At 33.4% G+C, this 18,671-nt stretch overlaps 1 protein-coding gene and 1 pseudogene across 1 annotated transcript; one reads left to right on the top strand and one right to left on the bottom strand.

The window, feature by feature from the left end:
- Positions 1–12,095: 12,095 nt before the first annotated feature.
- LOC140016011 (trimethyltridecatetraene synthase-like) lies at positions 12,096–14,040 on the top strand (annotated as a pseudogene).
- Positions 14,041–15,189: 1,149 nt separating this feature from the next.
- LOC113711958 (cytochrome P450 CYP82D47-like) lies at positions 15,190–17,722 on the bottom strand. The gene is made up of 2 exons (XM_027235210.2): positions 16,694–17,722; positions 15,190–16,035 (listed from the first exon to the last, which is right to left on the bottom strand). Exons 1-2 carry the CDS (start codon positions 17,654–17,656, stop codon positions 15,412–15,414), a joined length of 1,587 nt encoding a protein of 528 aa, XP_027091011.2. The 5' UTR covers positions 17,657–17,722; the 3' UTR covers positions 15,190–15,411.
- Between the last annotated feature and the right edge of the window lie 949 nt (positions 17,723–18,671).

Raw genomic sequence — 18,671 nt, 5'->3', positions numbered from 1 at the left:
GATAATTAAAGTTTTTTCAATGAAGAAATAAAAAAAAAACTTTTCCATGAGAATTTCTTTTTTTAGTAGTTTCCAGTTTTTATTTAAATAAAGAATAAAAAGAAATAAAAGAAGAAAATGAAATTTAAAGAAAAAACAATAGAAGTTTTGCTCATGCGAGAAATGAAAAACCTTCTTTCTCATGTAAATTTCTCTCTTAGTAGTTTTTATTTTTTTATATGAAGAATAAAAAGAAATAAAAGAAGAGAAAGAAATTTAAAAAAGACTAAGGAAGTTGATTTTGTTCTTGGAAGAAATTTAAAATTTTTTTAATGAAAATTGCTTTTTTAATAGTTTTTACTTTAATCTAAAGAATAAATGAAATTTAAGGAAAATATAAAATTATATTTAATAAAGATATGAATAAAATTTTTGGTGAAAATGTCTTTTTTAGTAACTTTTACTTTTAGTGAGAAAGGAAATAAAAGGTGGAAAAGAAATTTAAGAAAAAGTACTACAAATTTTTATTAGAGCGAGAAACAGAAAAACCACTTTGCCAAAAATATTCTATTTTCTTTTAGTAATTTTTTTATTTTATTTAAAGAATAAAAATGTTTAAGAGAAAGAACTAAGGAAATTTTATTCATGAAAGAAATGATAAAACTTCTTTTTCAGGCAAATTTCTTTTTTGTGATTTTCAATTTTATTATTTAATGAATGATGGAAATATAAGAAGAAAAGAACATAAAGATAAAAAAATAAATGGAGAAAAGAGAAATTTAATTAGCTTTTCCAAGATTTTTGTTGTTCAAATTTCTAGTTTACATGTAATGCGATTTTGATTTAATCAGCAACTTATTTCGTTCTAAAACCTTTAATGTCACTATATGAAAACTCAGGGGGCGTTTGGTAAAAGGGTATCAGAATGAAGGATTGGAATAAACTCCATAATTGGTGTTTGGTTCACTGGTATGCGAATTGAAATTTTGGAATGATTTCTAAAAATTTGGTATCCCTCCATTCCTTAGTAAAAGGGTGGTTTTTGTCTAAAACCCAAGTGTGATTCCAAAATCTTATAATTACATAATATTTAGTATAATTAATATTTATATATATTAAATATTTATATTTATATTATAATATATACATATATAATATATTATAATTATAAAATTTTATTATAATTATATATTTTATTATAATATTAGTATATTATATAAATATATGATAATTATTTAGTTAAATATAATTATATTTATATAATATATATTATAAATTTCTTAATATTATATATAATATATTTATAATATATATGTATATTTATAAATGTATATTATATGTGCATATAATTATAATAAATACATGTATACAATATTAACAAATTATATAATTATATAATTATATTTATTATTTTAATATAATAATATATAATAATAACTATATCTAATTAATATGAATTATATTTATATAAAATATTAGTACAATTAATATTTATATATTATATAGTTATAATTATATATTTATATTATAACATTCATAAAATTATAATTAATTATATACATAATATTTAATTTAATTATTTACAAAATTATAATAATGATATTATTATATTATATAATTATAATTATTTGGTTTTTTTTTTCTTTTTTTAGTTATAATTATTTAGTTAAATATAATTATACTTATATAATATATATTATAAATTTATTAATATTATATAATAATATATTTATAATATATATGTATATTTATAAACGTATATTATAGTGCATATAATTATAATATATACATGTATGTAATATTAATAAGTTATATAATTATAATTATTATTATTATTTTAAATATAATAACATATAATAATAACTATATTTAATATGTAATATATATTATATTTATATAATTAATATTTGTATATATTATATAATTATAATTATATATTTCTATTATAATATTTCTATATTTATATTTAATTATATATATAATATTGAGTTTAATTAGTTACAAACTTATAATAACAATATTATTAGTTATATGTATTATATAATGTATATTAATTTATGTAATATAATTAATATTATCAGTTATACTAATAATTATACATGTTTACTATTAGAAATTTTTAATCAGTTAGACTAAATTTACTAATACATTTATACTAATATATTTAATTAGTGAAAATTTCTTATATCCCATTTACAAAGAGCCAATAACTATCATTTATGTTGTAGTTTATAATAATGATACACATTCCAGGTACTTGAACCAAACAAATGTATTGAAATGAATGACCTCATTCCAAACCCAAGATATCCGATTCCGATTCCGATTCCGATGTGCGAACCAAACACCACCTAAGATATCATACTAATAAAAAATTCAAAATATTACAGACCAAAAATGCTGATTAGGGTAAAATTTGAATGACGGTAATTTAATTTTGACCTCACCTATTTCATTTTTCCTCAATTGTCCTTAATTAGCACACAATTTGAAACATTACGAACCATACTTACAAAGGTCAACACTTTGGGGATCACTTAAGCGTGTGTTGGTCATATAATGGAGACCAAAACTTTCAGTCTCTCTTAAGATGAACTGGCAACCTTTAAACATGATTCACCTTATAAAGATTTTTTCCACAGTTAGATCCAAACGTCATTGACAATATGAAATAGAGACGTGTTATAACAAATGTGGTATTTTCTATTAAATCACAATTTGATTGAATATATATATATATATATTCACTTGACATAATTATTGTTCAATTATTGCGTTTCCTTACCATATAATATATAGCCCCACCGATCAAAAGTTTTTTATACATTCCAGCTACGTCTGTATTGATGAAAGGCGTGCTTTAATATCACGCCTTCATTGTCTCTCGGGAAAGCCGCTTGTTTTAAGCGACCATTCGTACCGTTTTACCCTCTCAACCATAACCAGAATGGTTTTGGGCAGAAACTATTTTAGTGATAGTCATTACGTTTGAAGAATTCTAAAAGATATTCTAGATAGGTGGTTTGTGCTTGATGGAGTGACTAACATCGGGGATGTGATACCATGGATTAATGTATCTGATTTGCAGGGTTGTAAAGCAAATGAAGGTGTAAACTTTCTCAATTTCGTGCTCGACGATCATGAGAAAAATATGAAGACAGAGGATCAAAAGTTTTTGATTTTGTCCCCAAGGACATGTTGGAAATCCCTTTGAAGCTGGCTGAGGATCCTAATCTTGAGGTTAGCCTGAATGTTTTGCTTTACATTCTAAAATCATGGTTAGCCAATTCACTCTATTGAACTAGCAGTAGATCAAGTCTTTTTTTTTTTTTTTTTTTTGGTGATAAATCTATTTAAAATGTGCGGCCAAGCCATAGGATTTTCATGTCTCAAATGTATAATGGCTGAATTTTCACTTTGGATCTTTAAACTATAGACATGTTTTCACTTTAGTTTAATAAAATTTACCCGCTGAAGTATGAAATTCATTCATCCATTTTGGACCTTAAATTTTGGTTTTGGACATTTTACCCCTCTAAAGTATGAAATCATTTCGGAGAATTGTCAAAAGTAGCAGAATAGTAGACAGATGATGCTTAAAATTTAAGAATTAAAGCGTCATCTGCTTTGTGCTTTAGGAGGTAAAGTGTCCAAAACTGAAATTTAATGACTAAAGTGGGATGAATTAAATATTTTAGGGGTAAAATATCTAAAAATAAAGTTTTAAGGACTAAAGTAGAATGCGTTTGTAGTTTAAGAATCCGAAGTGGAATTTAACCAATGTATAATCCTAGTATTTTCCAAAATTAGCATTAGCAGGTAATGATGACTGGTAATTTCTGAGTTTGTAAGCTAATAGACTCGCTAATTACTCTTAAAAAAAGGTGCCCCAAAAAATTAGACTGAAACCAACAAATCCAAACCAATTTTTTATCCTGGACAAACATCTAAAACATGGCTCAAATTATTCTTCTATGCCACAATTTCCTTGCATTTTTTTTTACTTTTTATTTAATTATATCACTCTTTACGGTATAATTCCAGGACCTCTTACTCGGTGGCACAGAACCCTCAGCTGCCACAGTAGAATGGGCAATCACCGCACTTGTTAAGCAACCACATCTAATCAAGAAGGCAACCGAAGAGCTTGATAGAGTTATAGGGAAAGATAGAGTTATAGGTGGAAGAGGATGATTTTGCAAAACTCCCATTTCTGGATGCAATTATAAAGGAGACATTCAGGTTATATCCCTTGTGCACCATACTTGCACCCCGTTATGCTACTTAAGATTGCAAGGTCCAACTGTTCTGATAAATACATGGACCACTGGAAAGGATCCAAACCAGTGGGATTCGATCGCCCGAAGAATTCTTGCCGGAGAGGTTCCTCGACAGGGACATTGATTTGAAAAGGACAAAATTTCGCGCTATTGGCTTTTGGCTCTGGCCGGAGGAGATGTATTGGCTATCCTCTTGGATTGAAGGCCGTTAGATCAATGTTGGCCAACTTGTTGCATGGATTCAACTTGAAACTGCCTGGTGATATGAAGCCAGGGGATGTTTGCATGGAAGAAATTTATGGGTTCACAACTCATCCAAAGGTTCCAATTCCAATAGCTTTGAATCTTGGACCTCGATTGCCTAGCCATCTTTATAACTAGCTAGTTGCTTTCTCAAAAGAAAATGCTTCTACAGGTGGAAGAGGATCAGAAGCAAAGATGTTCTTTTCATTAATTCTATTGATCAAATAATTGTCTGGTCGAACAAATTAAAATGTATTGGTGCTTCTGCATCCAACCATTTCTTCTTAAATCTTTTCCAACTGCTCATGTTGGTGGATGTTGTGTTCATTATATTCGTTTGATTTACATTGTACTTTGCTATTGATTTTTTTTTTGAATTATACATTTAGTCATCAAAGTTTTGATTTGATTTTTAAAGTTAAACCCTTTTCTGGCTCAAGCTCCACACTCAATACTCCTTTGGCTAAAAAAATTGAGATTTTTTTTTTTACAAATTCCTGGAAAATCCAAGAATGAAAGTCCAATTTAATATTCTGCTGTGCCCCTTAATTATTTAAGACTGAAGTTCTATTGGAAGTTCCTTTAACATTCTCGTTCGAAATAACATGTTCTTTTTTCTTCCTACAGTAAAGAAAGTAGCTAAGACGATTCATCTTGACCATATCTGTGACGCCTCCACTTCTCCCAAGGGCGAACCCAAGGGTATCCGCGGGACACCTGCCCAACTCTCGCCAGGACTCAAGTCAATTCAATTCAAACTTAATGATACATACCAAATTAATACAAGTCTAAATAAAGAAAAGTCGCTTCCTTAACCGAATATCCAAATCTTTAATCAGGTTCTCAAAAGATACATCAAGTCCCAAAATACAACCATTAAAAGTCAACTAAATAATTACAATCAAGATTCCCATAAAAAACATAACCTAGTTGGCTTTTCATAATCTTCCAATCTACCTGTTAAGGAAAACAAACTAATGGAATGAGCCAATACTCAGCGAGGCCAAGAAACACACATGCAAGCACGTTGTCCAAGTAACAATCCTATTTAACGAATAAACAGTAATATTCAAGTAAATAACAATTTGGGCGAGAAAAGTAAACAGAAACAATTCAAGGATATAAGAGCTCTCAGGAGCTATTTTTTACTTGCACGATCAAGAACCCCCACGAGTTAACACTTCGTCAATCGGGTAGGTTATAATCCGTAGAACTTCACTTACTCGTTCCCCGATCACCAGTACATACCCCTGTACTGGGCCCGCCTGTCTTTTATTTAAGGTAATACTACTCGAGTATGCCAAGCAAGATCTCTCCATTAGATTAAGCTTATACACGTTTCTCATGGCTCATCAAGCTTTTCGACCGTGCCCATGCCGGCATGAGTTGCAAGGTCGACCGATGAGATTTGGGTGTCCCCCACTAGTATCACTAGGAGTCAAGAAGATTCACTTCAACCGACTTATGCAGCCATAGCATAATTAATCATTGAAACACTTCACTTAATTCACTTAACAAGTCACTTCAAGTAATTCAAGTATACTTCACGTAAATATTCACTTCAAGTATTTCATGTCAAGCAATTCAAGTACACTTCACTTTAATGAGAACGAGTGAAGTAAAGTACACACTCGACTCAGCATTTTCAAAATACTCAATTTCCAATAATAATTAAACACGTAACACGTTTTCACACACTTGACACTCACCTAGTCAAAATGAGAGAGTGGTACTCAATTCAAGTGTTTAAGCGTCCGTTGTGAGGTCCTCTCGAAGGTCTCCTTGAATGCCTGAGTAAACAATAATTATCTATCACACACTATCGTTTAAGACCCCTAATTATCAAGGAAGATTGTACTCTTGTACTCTTGTACAATCTAAGAAAATATCATGAAAATGAGCCTTAATTACTCGTAAATCGAGGCTTAAAAGTGGGGTTTAATAATACAAGGACAAACTAATTTTCATCTTTGAAATCAAGTGTAAAACGGTCAACCAATATCGAAGGAAAATGGAGAGTTCTAAAAACTCAATTTCCTTTAAGTTCAGAAATTTCAAATTTGAGGTGCATTTTTTGAAAAATCATATCTCCCTCTCTGTAGGTCCAAAATTGGAAACTTGGTACCGTTGGAAACTACTTTCAAAGTACTAAAAGTTCCTAGAAGACACTTTTCCATGATTCTAAGTGGAAGACACTCAAATTTCGGCTTAAGGCTACTGACTTGTACTTCCAAGACAGATTCGGGGTTGATTTTTGGTAAACTTTGAAAATTCGGAAAAATTCACAGAATGTGAACTAGCCTCTAAAATTTGAAACTCAATTATAGTTACAATCAAAGTTTAAAACACAACAAACAGAACAAGAATCGGAGTTTTGAGCGCCAAGATATAGCAGCTCAAAGTTGGTTCAAAATGAAGACCATTGGGTAATTTTTCAGATTTGAAACATAAATTTTGGGACTTCAGTTGGGCATCGAAATGGACTTTGAATGGCACCAAATTTGGTATGATTATACTACCATATAAGGGTTACTCCTCTGTCAAAGTTCATGCAAAAATTCATACGGGAAGTCAGTTAACAGGACCACTAAAGTTCCAGGAATTTCCAAGGCAATTCTGCCTTTTGCTTCCATTTTCCTTTTTTTTTCGAACCTTTGGCCAATGAAATCATCTCAAAAATGGTTCATTTATGAAGAAAATGTCTAATAAACATCCAACATACATTTGGTAGGTGATTGACACCAAAAGTTTCAAAATAACAAGACCAAATTCGAGCTAAGCCATTCGGCTAGCCAAAACTAGAGTTTTCTATCACTGATGCAGTTCAGTAATTTGGCCATAACTTAGTCAATTCAACTTCGAATTGGGCATGATTGGTGGCGTTGGAAACTAAATTCAACAGGCTACAATTCATCAGAAGAAAACATTTCGAAATTCAGTTCATAGCTAACTCAAATTCAAGCAACAAGTCCCAGTACATCACTGACTCTCCAACATTGCAACAAAACAGAACAGGTATGGCTCACTCAAGTCGAATCAGGGGATGAATTTTATACCGTTAGAATTGGAAGTGTATAGTTTCAAATGCCACAAACGGCACCGAATTTTGACATCGGAGCAAGGAGTTATGATCATTCAAAGTTCGCTGCCAGGTAACCCCTATTACCCGTTTTCCAGCTTTGAAGGATTTTCGAAAATGCAACTTTCACCCAACCAAATCAAGTGATTTTTGGTGAAAACTTTCCACACAACCTATACAACATATCTACATTAAAATCAAGGTCATTTGGTCCCAAAAAAATTGCACCAAATACTCTGCAAAAACAAGGTAGAATTCGGCCCTTTCTCATGCAAGCTTTCCTTTGATTTTTTTTTTTTCCACTTTTTCAACTTATATCCGCTAGTTTAACACTTAATCAACATAAATAACAGTCATAATCATCATATCAGTCCAACATGTCCATTGTGGGATTTCATAGAGCCCACTCAAATGATTTCCAACAAAATAAAGATACCCACATGAAGTTACAAGCTTCCAAGTGAAATCTAACTCACTAGAATCAAGTTTCAAAGGTTGGATGAGTTACTACCTCTTGGTTGATGAAACTCAGAAATTTAGGCCACTCCAAGAAAACCGTGGAAATGATGCTCTCTTCCTAGTCCAAGTGAGTCTCCAAATTGTTGTGAGTTTGTGTAGTGAATTTGGAGTGAAAAGGTGCAAGAAAATGAGGTGATATGATAAAGGGTTTGGTTCTTCTTCCTCCTTGGAGTTTTCGGCCAGCAAGGGTAAGGAGAGAGAGAGTGAAATCTGATGAGGGAAGCTTCTCATGGAAGCTTGGTAGTTGTAGTTCAAATTTTGGCACAAAAGTCAACTCTTAATAGTGCGCGTACACGCGCGTTTCGTGCCTATTTCCTCTCGGATTTGTCTCATTTGTGCACTAAACCTCTAATGCACTTCCTTTAACACTATTATTATTCACTCTTAATAGTCCAACAATAATTTTCTAAAGTCCCTCAATTAATCATGTGCGCGAAAACGCGAACTTCCAACTTGTGCACGATGAAGTGAAATTTCTAAGAAATTCTTGTAATGATCGTATAACTAACTAATACTTGGATGATTAATTATAAAAATAACTATTTTAGGGTAAACCAATAAATAAGTGAATAAATTGATAAAATAAATAAATAAAATACGAGTCCTCACAATATCTCTATAAGCTGAAATTAAAAGGATAGGAACCCTTTTGAGATCAATGAAGTCATGCTACAATCAATGGACTAAAGGTTAATATTAATTTTTTTTGTTGGAAATGCAATGTTTGATAGTATGGAAGACAAGGTGAATGTAGGCATGACCATGGTTCCATTTGGAACCGGGAACCGGATCGGAACCGAACTGTTTGGAACCAGACCAGAACCGGAACAAGAACCATGGAACTAGAACCGTGGCAGAACCTTGGATAAAGGTTTCGGTTCTGGTTCTCTAAAAAAATAGAACCAGAACCAGAACCGCCGGTTCCAGAACCGTTAAAAATAATTAATAAAAGTAGTGAGATAATTCAAAAAAATTAGTTGTGTTTAATAGGTTTTAAGAAAGTTTAAATTTTATGGACTTTATATATATTTTACTAATTATTTAATTATTTATTTTCATCTAATATCTATCATTATAATTTGTAAGTATTAAATTATTACTTACAATTTTTTTTTGCTTATTTGCTATCAAAAAATGGCAAGTTTTGATGGTAGTAGCTCATCTTCAAAATCAAGCAAGGAAAAAAAAAATATTTTGCAATATTTTTTCAAATGAAATCTTCAACATTGATGATTGTCCAACTCAAACAAGTCAACATATGATAACCATTTGATAGTGTAATGTATTTTTTAATTTGACAATATAATGTACTTTTCATAAAATTTGTATTATCTATTTATTACTTCTTACTTTGTAGAATAATAATAAAATTAAAATATGATCTTTATTTTGTATTTATTTTTGTACATTCTATTTGAAATTTTAAATATATTGTTATATTCGTATTAAAATTGGTAAGGATAAAGAATTAAATAAAATTGTATACAACCATACGGAACCAGAACCAGAACCATAAGGAACCGAAATCAGAATTATGCGGTTCTAATCTACCTCTTTGAAGAACCAGAACCGGCGGTTCTGGAACCAGAACCAGAACCATCTTATATGGTGCGGTTCTGGTTCTACCTCTTTGAAGAACCAGAACCGACGGTTCTGGAACCGGAACCGTGGCCATGCCTAGGTGAAGGGGCCCTATAGTGTTCCTAATATTATAGAAATAGATTCTTTTAGTATTCTCTCATCTATCATAGTCAAACTTTGCATGCTATTAAGAAAATTGATGTTTGACAAAAAGCAAAATTTGTTTTCCATTATTTCCCTTCAATGTGAATTTAAATTCTGTTAAACAGTGAAACACATTTTTTATTTTTTTCGTTCTATATGTATGAAGGGTAGATTTTATTTTCATTTTTACATCATATGACATATAATTTGGTAGACCGTAGGTACAAAAATACAAATCATAACTAATATAATGGAACGAATGGACTACATTTTCTTATTTTGATAAGAAAAAATTTGAATGAATTTGGTTCCAATTATTGTCATGAATAAGGATATGCCTTTATAAAGATATTTCACTTATAACAGTTCTTATAAATTAACCACCAGTACAATCTTCGATAGTCAATTAAAACACATGATGTTAGCAGCTTTTATAGTTGATAATAATTTTATAGTTGTAGTTATGATTAAGTTTTTTTTTTCTGATAAAAGCAGCTTTTATTATCCCAATGACATGTTAAATATGTATTAAAAATTACAGATTTGTAATTTAACAAATGCGATAGATCTGAACATCATGAAAAAAATCTAAAAATATATAAGAAATCTTAAAATTGTCATGATAAATCACTGTAGTTTTCTTTTATGCATGTTACAATTGTTAGATCTACTAGTAAACAACTTTAAACTCTAATAATGATGATGAGATATGTCGAAATAGATTCAAAATCTAACAATCAGATCTGAAATAAATTCATATCTAACAACAAAAAATAAAAAAATCTCCATATGAATCTCTAGAAGAATGGAAATTCTCATTAGGAATCCCTAGAAAAATATAAAACTCTTATTAAGAAATTTTAGGAGAGATTTTATTAAAAAAATAAAATAAAACGAAAATCATGACACTAAGAGGGAGGCTTTGAGAAGAGGAGAAAAAGTAGTGAGAATTTTTTTTCCTTTGGCGTTGTAAGTGGAGAGCCTTTTGCTTGTCACTATTTCCTACTCTATATTTAAAAGTTTACATTTCGCCTAAAAAAAAAATTTGTGTTGGTGAGCAGTCACTGCCAACAATAGTCGTCATTAAGTTGTGGAGAGGAAATAAAAAGTAAAAGAAAGCCTAGGTTTTTAGAAGACAAAGGTTCAAGATTCTTCTATTTGCTTGTCATTCTGGGTTGGCTCTTGGCAGCATAATTCTCGCCAAGCAATAATTATCTTTCTAGAGTTTTGGATTGTTTAGGGTTTGTCTGATGGATCCAAATTGATAAACGAACATAGATTCACAGAAATAATTACAAGAATTTGATATATTAGGCCAAAGGGAAATTCTTCTTCCATTAATCAAACGAGGCTGTGGCTACACAGTAAAAAAAGACAAATGTAATTAGAATTCAAAAATGAAAAAATAACTAATTTAACTATCTAAAACTATTTATTATCTAATACTAGATGATAATTCGAGTTTAATCGAGAGATAATTCGAGTTTAATCGAGTTTAATTCGAGTATAATCATTGTGCTCTATAATATTCAATAATTTATTTTAAATTTTATTTTATTCTTTTTTAGATCCATATCGATTATGAACAGATAAGAAGTAATAGTTACTAATTAAGATTTTAATAATTTATAAAATTCCTATTCATATAAAATGGAAATTATATGAGCCTGCTTAGAAATTATGATTCATCATCGAGAATATTTTTTCTTTTAAAAGTCCTATTGCGACAAGAACCAGAGCCAATGCAGTCGGAGCGTAGAGTTGCATGCCTGTCCGCTATGTAACTGCGACAAGGAATGGTTGTCACTGCAATCAATCATTGTTGAATTGTGTACAGGTTTTGTAATCATTCGTAGTCTATTATATGTGCATAATGCTTACCACTTTGAGAGGGAAAAAACTAGTAGTGTTCATCTTGAAAATCGAACCCAGGTTCAGAACTAATATGAAACCCATACCTTTATCTCTTTTCTAATTTTCTTTTTCAACCGTACCGACCAAATCTTGGCCTTTGAAAATTAGGACCGATGGGAGAGCTGTATTCCCTAATAGCTAAAAGTTATAGAGCTTTCTTCTGCAAGGAGACGTTCTAACTAATCAGCATATAATATTTAGTAACTATTGATTAAAGATATGGTAGTTGTTGAAGATATACCACGACTGGAAAGGCTATATATTGCAATTACCCAAATAAAATCAGATCAGAAGTGAAGAATTCCGTTCTTTTTTGTGCTTTCATGTCCATCTAGCCAATTAATTCCGACTCATCCATGGAGATCTCTTGGCTACTGATGCCCTTCCTAGCATGGTTAGCTGCAGCAGTATTGCTCTCAAGAATCACAAGTACCAAACGTCCCAAAAAGAACTATCGGCCGGGGCCAAAACCATGGCCAATTATTGGCAACTTACACCTTGTTGACTCCCAACCACATCGATCTTTTCACTCTCTATACCACAAATATGGAGGAATAATGCTGTTATGGTTTGGTGGCAAGCCTCTTATTGTAGCATCGACTCCTGAAGCAGCAAAAGAATTCTTGAAAAATCATGACTATAACTTCTCCTCCAGGCCAGCAAATGCAGCTGGAAAATGCATTATTTACAATTATTCCGATGTTACATGGGCACCAACCGGAGACAAGGTAAGAAAATTTATCTCACCGAGTTGCTTAGCCCAAACCGTCTTGCCTCGTACGAGTGTATTCGCATTGAGGAAAGGCGTGCCCTGATGTCGCGCTTTCATGCCCTCTCTGGTAAAACAATTGTCTTGAGGGAGCATCTGTTTCGATATACGCTCACAATTATAACAAGAACTGTTTTGGGGAAGACGTACATTAGTACCAAGGAATCCAACGATGATTCGGCGATAGCAACGTTTGAAGAATTGACAGCGATGCTGGACAAGTGGTTTGTCCTTAATGGTGTAGTAAACATTGGGGACTGGGTACCCTGGCACAATGTTTTTGACTTACGAGGTTATGTGAAGCAAATGAAGGAGGTGGACAAAGATTATGAGAAGTTCTTCAACTTTGTGCTTGAGGATCATAAGGCCAGAACAAAGGCAGAGAAAGATTTTGTCCCTCGAGATATGGTGGACATTTTATTGAATTTGGCTGAGGATCCTAACCTTGAGGTTAAGCTCAGTAGAGAATCTGTGAAGGGTTTAATACAGGTATGGATTACAATATGGCATTTTTATCAGTAATGAACAATTTTCTTGGGTTTTTTTCTTTTCATTTTTGCAAAAAATCCATCAGTACAGTGTCTTTTGCTCATTCATCTACTCTCTTTGTCAACATAGTTGATTTATTTTCCCATTATATTGCATTATGATCCTGTCAGGGGCCCAAGATTCAAAGTCAGTTAAGAATCAAGAAATTGTCTAGCTCACAATTTCGGGGTGATGGCCACTATATAAAATGCCTATTCAAGAGCAAAATAGTAGTTTAAAACGACAACGTTCTCTTATAGGCCAATAGTAGAACATACTAGCAACGTTTTGTGCCAAAACATTTGCTCCAATAATAATCAAACAATCCTGCTTTAGCATTAAAAGAATGAGATTTGCTCTACATTTATTGGTTTCAGGACCTGCTACTCGGTGGTACAGACACCTCAACTACCACAGTTGAATTTGTGGTAACGGCATTGGTCAAACATCCACACCTTACTGAGAAGGTAACAGAAGAGCTGGATAGAGTTGTAGGGAGAGATAGATGGGTAGAAGAGGATGATTTCCCAAAACTGCCTTTTCTTGAAGCAGTTATAAAGGAGACATTCAGGTGTTATCCATTGTGTACATTGCTTGCTCCGCGTTTTGCTATGGAGGATTGCAAGGTTGCCGGCTACAATGTCTACAAAGGCACAACTGTTCTGGTCAATGCCTGGAGCATTGGAAGGGATCCAAATTATTGGGATTCTCCAGAAGAATTCTTGCCGGAGAGGTTTCTGGAGAAGGATATTGACATAAAGGGACAAAATTTTGAGCCGTTGGCTTTCGGCTCCAGTCGAAGGAGATGCGCTGGTTATGCTCTTGGATTGAAGGCTGTTAGATCAATGTTGTCCAATTTATTGCATGGATTCAACTTGAAGTTGCCTGATGGTACGAAGCCCGAAGATGTTTGTATGGATGAAGTCTATGGATTCACGACTCATCCAAAGGTTCCAATAAAATTGATCCTTGAACCTCGGCTTCGAAAGGATCTGTATACTTAGTTTCTTCCATCTCTTCATGCCTTATTGGACACGGCGGAAAGGGAAAATATTAAGATCAATAAAAGCCTCAAAGGTTAAGAATATTACTGCATTTACTATGTCTATTATTGTGTAGCATTCATCTTTTTTAATGAATAGCTATTGAAAAATAATACTGCTGGCTACTATATATGTATCTCTAGTAAAGATATCATCCCGCTTGTGTGATTAAAATTTTGGTGATGTTGCCTCATATATGTACAAATTTATGGAGTAAACGAATTTTTTTTTTTTTAAAAATCCTACACAAAACATAAGATTGAATCTTGGAAAGTTGTTGTCTTTGTTACCATGCATGCATATCCTTTTATTTTGGCTATCTAGCCTTGGTCAGCTCTGGTACTTTTCAAGGTTCTGCTGTCTTAGTTTGATGGCAACCAAATATATTGGGCAGAAGGAACAGTTGCTTTAAAGCTTTAAAAATGTACGATTAGGACAATACTATATAGATGGTGTTTATGCAGTTTTTCCATCAAAATTCATGTCCAGTCCGACTATAAGTTGATTGTGGTGCCGTAGGGCAGATGCTTTCGTATTTCCTTGTTTTTGTAATGTTCCATTTCTTCACTGTTAAAAGGAACGGTAATTTAAAGAGTTACAGACCAGAAAAATGGAACGTTACAGAATCGGCTAATTGACCTTTGATTTGGACAGAATCTGGTTGTTCCTCAGTGTAATTAGTTTTGCAGAAATCTTGGGGAGGTTTCTACTTTCTAGTTATTAGTTTATCTATGGTGCAAGTGGGCAGCTCGACAAGGTGTTGTCATCCAGATCTCTCCTCCTGATATCGCAACGGATCTTCGGTCTCATATGTTGTGCCACTCTCTGTCCCATTTTTTTATTATATTGCTATTTCTCCTACGTAAACATTACGTTTTAGTTTTTTTTCGTTTTCTTAAGATCCAATAACATCACATTATAGCAAATTGGTCTTGTGTGTGGGATACACTGAAAATAGCCTGTTACATTCATTAGGGAGTAATAGTTTCCATATCAAATGTTAATTCGATCATCACATGATGACTCAGTCTGAATGATCGTTTTTGGAGAGTGTGTGTGTGTGTATATATACATATTAAAAGCTAGTGTGCAACTTTATTGGAAAGAATGTACGCGAAATAAAAGAGCAGCTTCTCAATACATAAAAATATTATAATGGCAATACAACACTATTGAGTCCCCATCTTTTATCAAATTTAACCACCTATAGGCTATAGTACGTCATAATTATTCTCAGTCAATGAGCGTACTAAAATTGAAACAGTGCAGCAACTTTGCCCTGATGTCACAGGTGTAGACTCAACTTCCACCATCCAAGGAATCTATTGTCCACTATCCATAAAGATCAAGATTTGGCAGGCGGGGCATCATCAGTGCCTCCAATGGAGGGGCTTTACCTTCATATCCGGCCGTATCTACTGGCAAATCTGAAACCCTGGAGATGTCGAAAGCCTGGAGTAGCCGAGCCAGCGTCAAGTGCATCACCTGCAATGCAAAAGACATTCCTGGACAAATTCGTCGGCCATTACCAAAAGGGTTCAACTCAAAGTTTTGACTGGAGAAATCAAGCTGCGCGCCAGCATGGTCACCACTCAAGAATCTCTCTGGAAAAAATTTTTCAGGCTCCGGCCATATTCTTGGGTCGCGCTGAATTTTCCATACGTTGACATATAATTGGGTGCCTTTAGGAATGAAGTAGCCAGCTACGTTACAGTCTTCGTCGGCTTGGCGTGGCATAGGTACAGGTGCTGGTGGATGTAGTCGCATTGTCTCTTTGACAATGGCCTGTAGGTAGATTAAATTCTTGATATCAGATTCTTCTACCCATCTCTCTTTGCCAACAAAAGAGTCAATCTCTTCCTGGGCTTTTTGCAAAACGTGCCTATGGTTCAGTAGTAGGGAGATAACCCAGCTCAACGCCCTTGATGTGGTACTAGTTCCTGCTACAATAAGCACCTGCAAGCAAAATAATAATAATAATAATAATGAAAAGTAACAAATAGAAATTTCTGGCAAAGATTAGTTCTACACTAAGAATAGATTAGCTGAAGAGGTTTGAGTTTTGATTTTTTTTTTAACTTGTCCTAATTGGTTGTGGAGCTTAGAATATCAGAAAAGGGAGAAGTTCAACAAGAAAGAAACTAGGGTGGACAATTTATGGCAATATAAGATTTTAGGTTTTGCTCCATGAAACCCAACTCCTACTACTATTGGATGTACACCTTCTAGAAAAGAAAAAGAATAATGGTTTCTGGAAATCAATATTGCGTTTATTTCAAACCATTCTTATTTGAAATGACCCTCCATACAATTTGCATATATTGATGTCAATTAAAGGTTAGGATTTCTTGGGATGTAGTTGCTGTCATTCGCAAGCAATTAGATGTGACACTAGCTAGCCAACACGATAAAAAGGAGACTAAGGGAATAGTAACTTTTAGGGAGGGAGCCAGTTCAATTTTAATTGTCAAACACTGAATTATGTTCCAGATTTTAATATGGCACTGTTTACAGTCCATAAATGTTTGCAAAATAATATGGTATTGTTTGCAAAATAATTTCCATAAATGGTACTGTTTACAGTCCAAAAGATGCATGTACAAGAGTGGCTTACCAATATTGTGGACTTTATCACAACCTCCTTGGAGAACCCGCAGATGGACTCGTCTTTAATTGTTGAAAGCAACACATCTATGAAGTCTAGCTCATCATCACCATCGCCACTATTTTTCATCCTTCCCTCCTTATGTTCATCCACCCAAATCTGCATATACTTGTCAAGCTCTTTAGCCAAACGCTTCATCGACTTGATATTCCCTTGAGGATCGAGCCATTTCAAGAATCGGAAGGGAATAATGTCCGAGACAACGAGTATCCTTGCAAAAGCTTCAAATTCCTTAAGAACTCTTCTGAATTCAGCATCTCTTTCTTTGCCAACGTCGCTGTCAGTGTATCTGCCCCCAGCAATTTTCCTCAGGACAATATTCAAAGTTAATTTCTCAAACACATCACCAAGATCCACTCTAGCTGGAGCTTTTATTTCATTACCGTGCTTGTTGACCTCACTAATATTCAAGAATATTTCTTTGATGCTAGTTTGCACCTCAGATATTCGGACCTGCTTCAGCTTCTCAAGCCTTTGAGTCGAAAGCAGTTCCCGCAAAACCATCTTCCGCACGTCGCGCCAGTATGGACCATAAGGTGCAATACCAAATGCTGCATAGTCGTAGCAAAGATATTTGGCGAAACTTGAAGGTGGCCGCGAGGCAAAGGTCTTATCATTTGTAGTGAAGCATTCTTTGACTGATTCCCAGTTGTTCACCACCAGAACTGGCAACATTCCAAGCCGAATGCTGAAGACAGGGCCATTCTTATCAGCCATGGCTGCTAAGGTCTCTGCTACATGAATTTTGGGATTCATTTGAAGGAGGTGGCCTATGACTGGCCAGGCACCTTCTGGTTCCGGGGGTGATTTTCTCTTTTCATCGGAAATTTGTGACCTTGGTTTCCATTGTATGTAGGACAGGAATAAAGCCAAAACCACTGGAATTGCCACCAAATATTGGATCAGATCCATAGTTAGATTTGTGAATGAAGTTGCTAGAGGAAGAAAGTATGAGCTAGATGGGAATTTAGCAGTTATTTGTCTAAGTATTCTAGTGTGCTCTTCGGCCTAATTTACACCACTTGAGATCCTCGGTGACATGTTTTCTATGCCAACCCAATGCCACCAATAGTATTGTACCAAGTGTCATGTTATTATTTACCCTTGTGTTAAATCAAGCCAAATTAAATTATTAGAAAATTAAAATATAAATAATAACATGACACTTGGCACAACATTATTGGTGGCATTGGGTTGGCATAGAAAATATGTCACCGAGGATCTCAAATGAATTTACACCTACCCCATGGAAACATTATATTATAGAGAGGTTCTTGACTATTAGCCTACAAGTGCGCAACGTATCTTCTGTCTCACATCTTATGCCACTCTCTGTTCCACTTTTTATTATATTGCTATTTTTCTTACATAAATATCATGTTTTAGTTTTTTTTTATTTTCTTAAGATCCAATAATTATTAATTGCGTAAAAAATAAATACAGCAGCTTCAAAAAAGATCATGTCCCTACATATTTAATGATGAGATTCAAACCTTTTTTTTATCTGTAGTCGATGAGTCATGGATTCGAATTATTAAAGAATAAGTGAAAAATCACTATCGATTATCTTAAAAAAAATGAAATTTAAATTTTTTATTTTAAACAGAATACCTTAATTAACTGATAATCCCTGCCTAGCTGGGCTAATCATCAACTGATTTATTTTGAAGGGTATTTTATTTTAACTTTGACAATGCATTATCTTTTCGCAATCATGATAATTAACTATTTAATAGTGGACAAATATTTTGGAATTACCCTTGAACAAGTACCAATTTCAAGGCTTTATTTTATAGCCAGTGGTCTTGTTGCATTTTCGTGAACTTGGGGAGGTGGTACCTCACATCCCTGCATTTACGTGATTCACATACCACATGCGAGTCTGCGACCCTTGCCCAAACATCGAGAGCAACAGACAGAAAGGAAA

Source organism: Coffea arabica, chromosome 10c, assembly GCF_036785885.1.
Source record: "Coffea arabica cultivar ET-39 chromosome 10c, Coffea Arabica ET-39 HiFi, whole genome shotgun sequence".
NCBI classification, from domain to species: domain Eukaryota; kingdom Viridiplantae; phylum Streptophyta; class Magnoliopsida; order Gentianales; family Rubiaceae; genus Coffea; species Coffea arabica.
Note: the sequence above shows the minus strand (reverse complement) of the source record. Positions and strands in the feature narration are given on the sequence as shown.

Coding starts and splice junctions, on each gene's coding strand:
- LOC113711958 (XM_027235210.2), bottom strand. CDS start 17,656: ATGGATCTGATCCAATATTTGGTGGCAATTCCAGTGGTTTTGGCTTTA. Junction 16,036..16,693: donor TGATAAAGTCCACAATATTG/GTAAGCCACTCT, acceptor TTTTGCTTGCAG/GTGCTTATTGTAGCAGGAAC.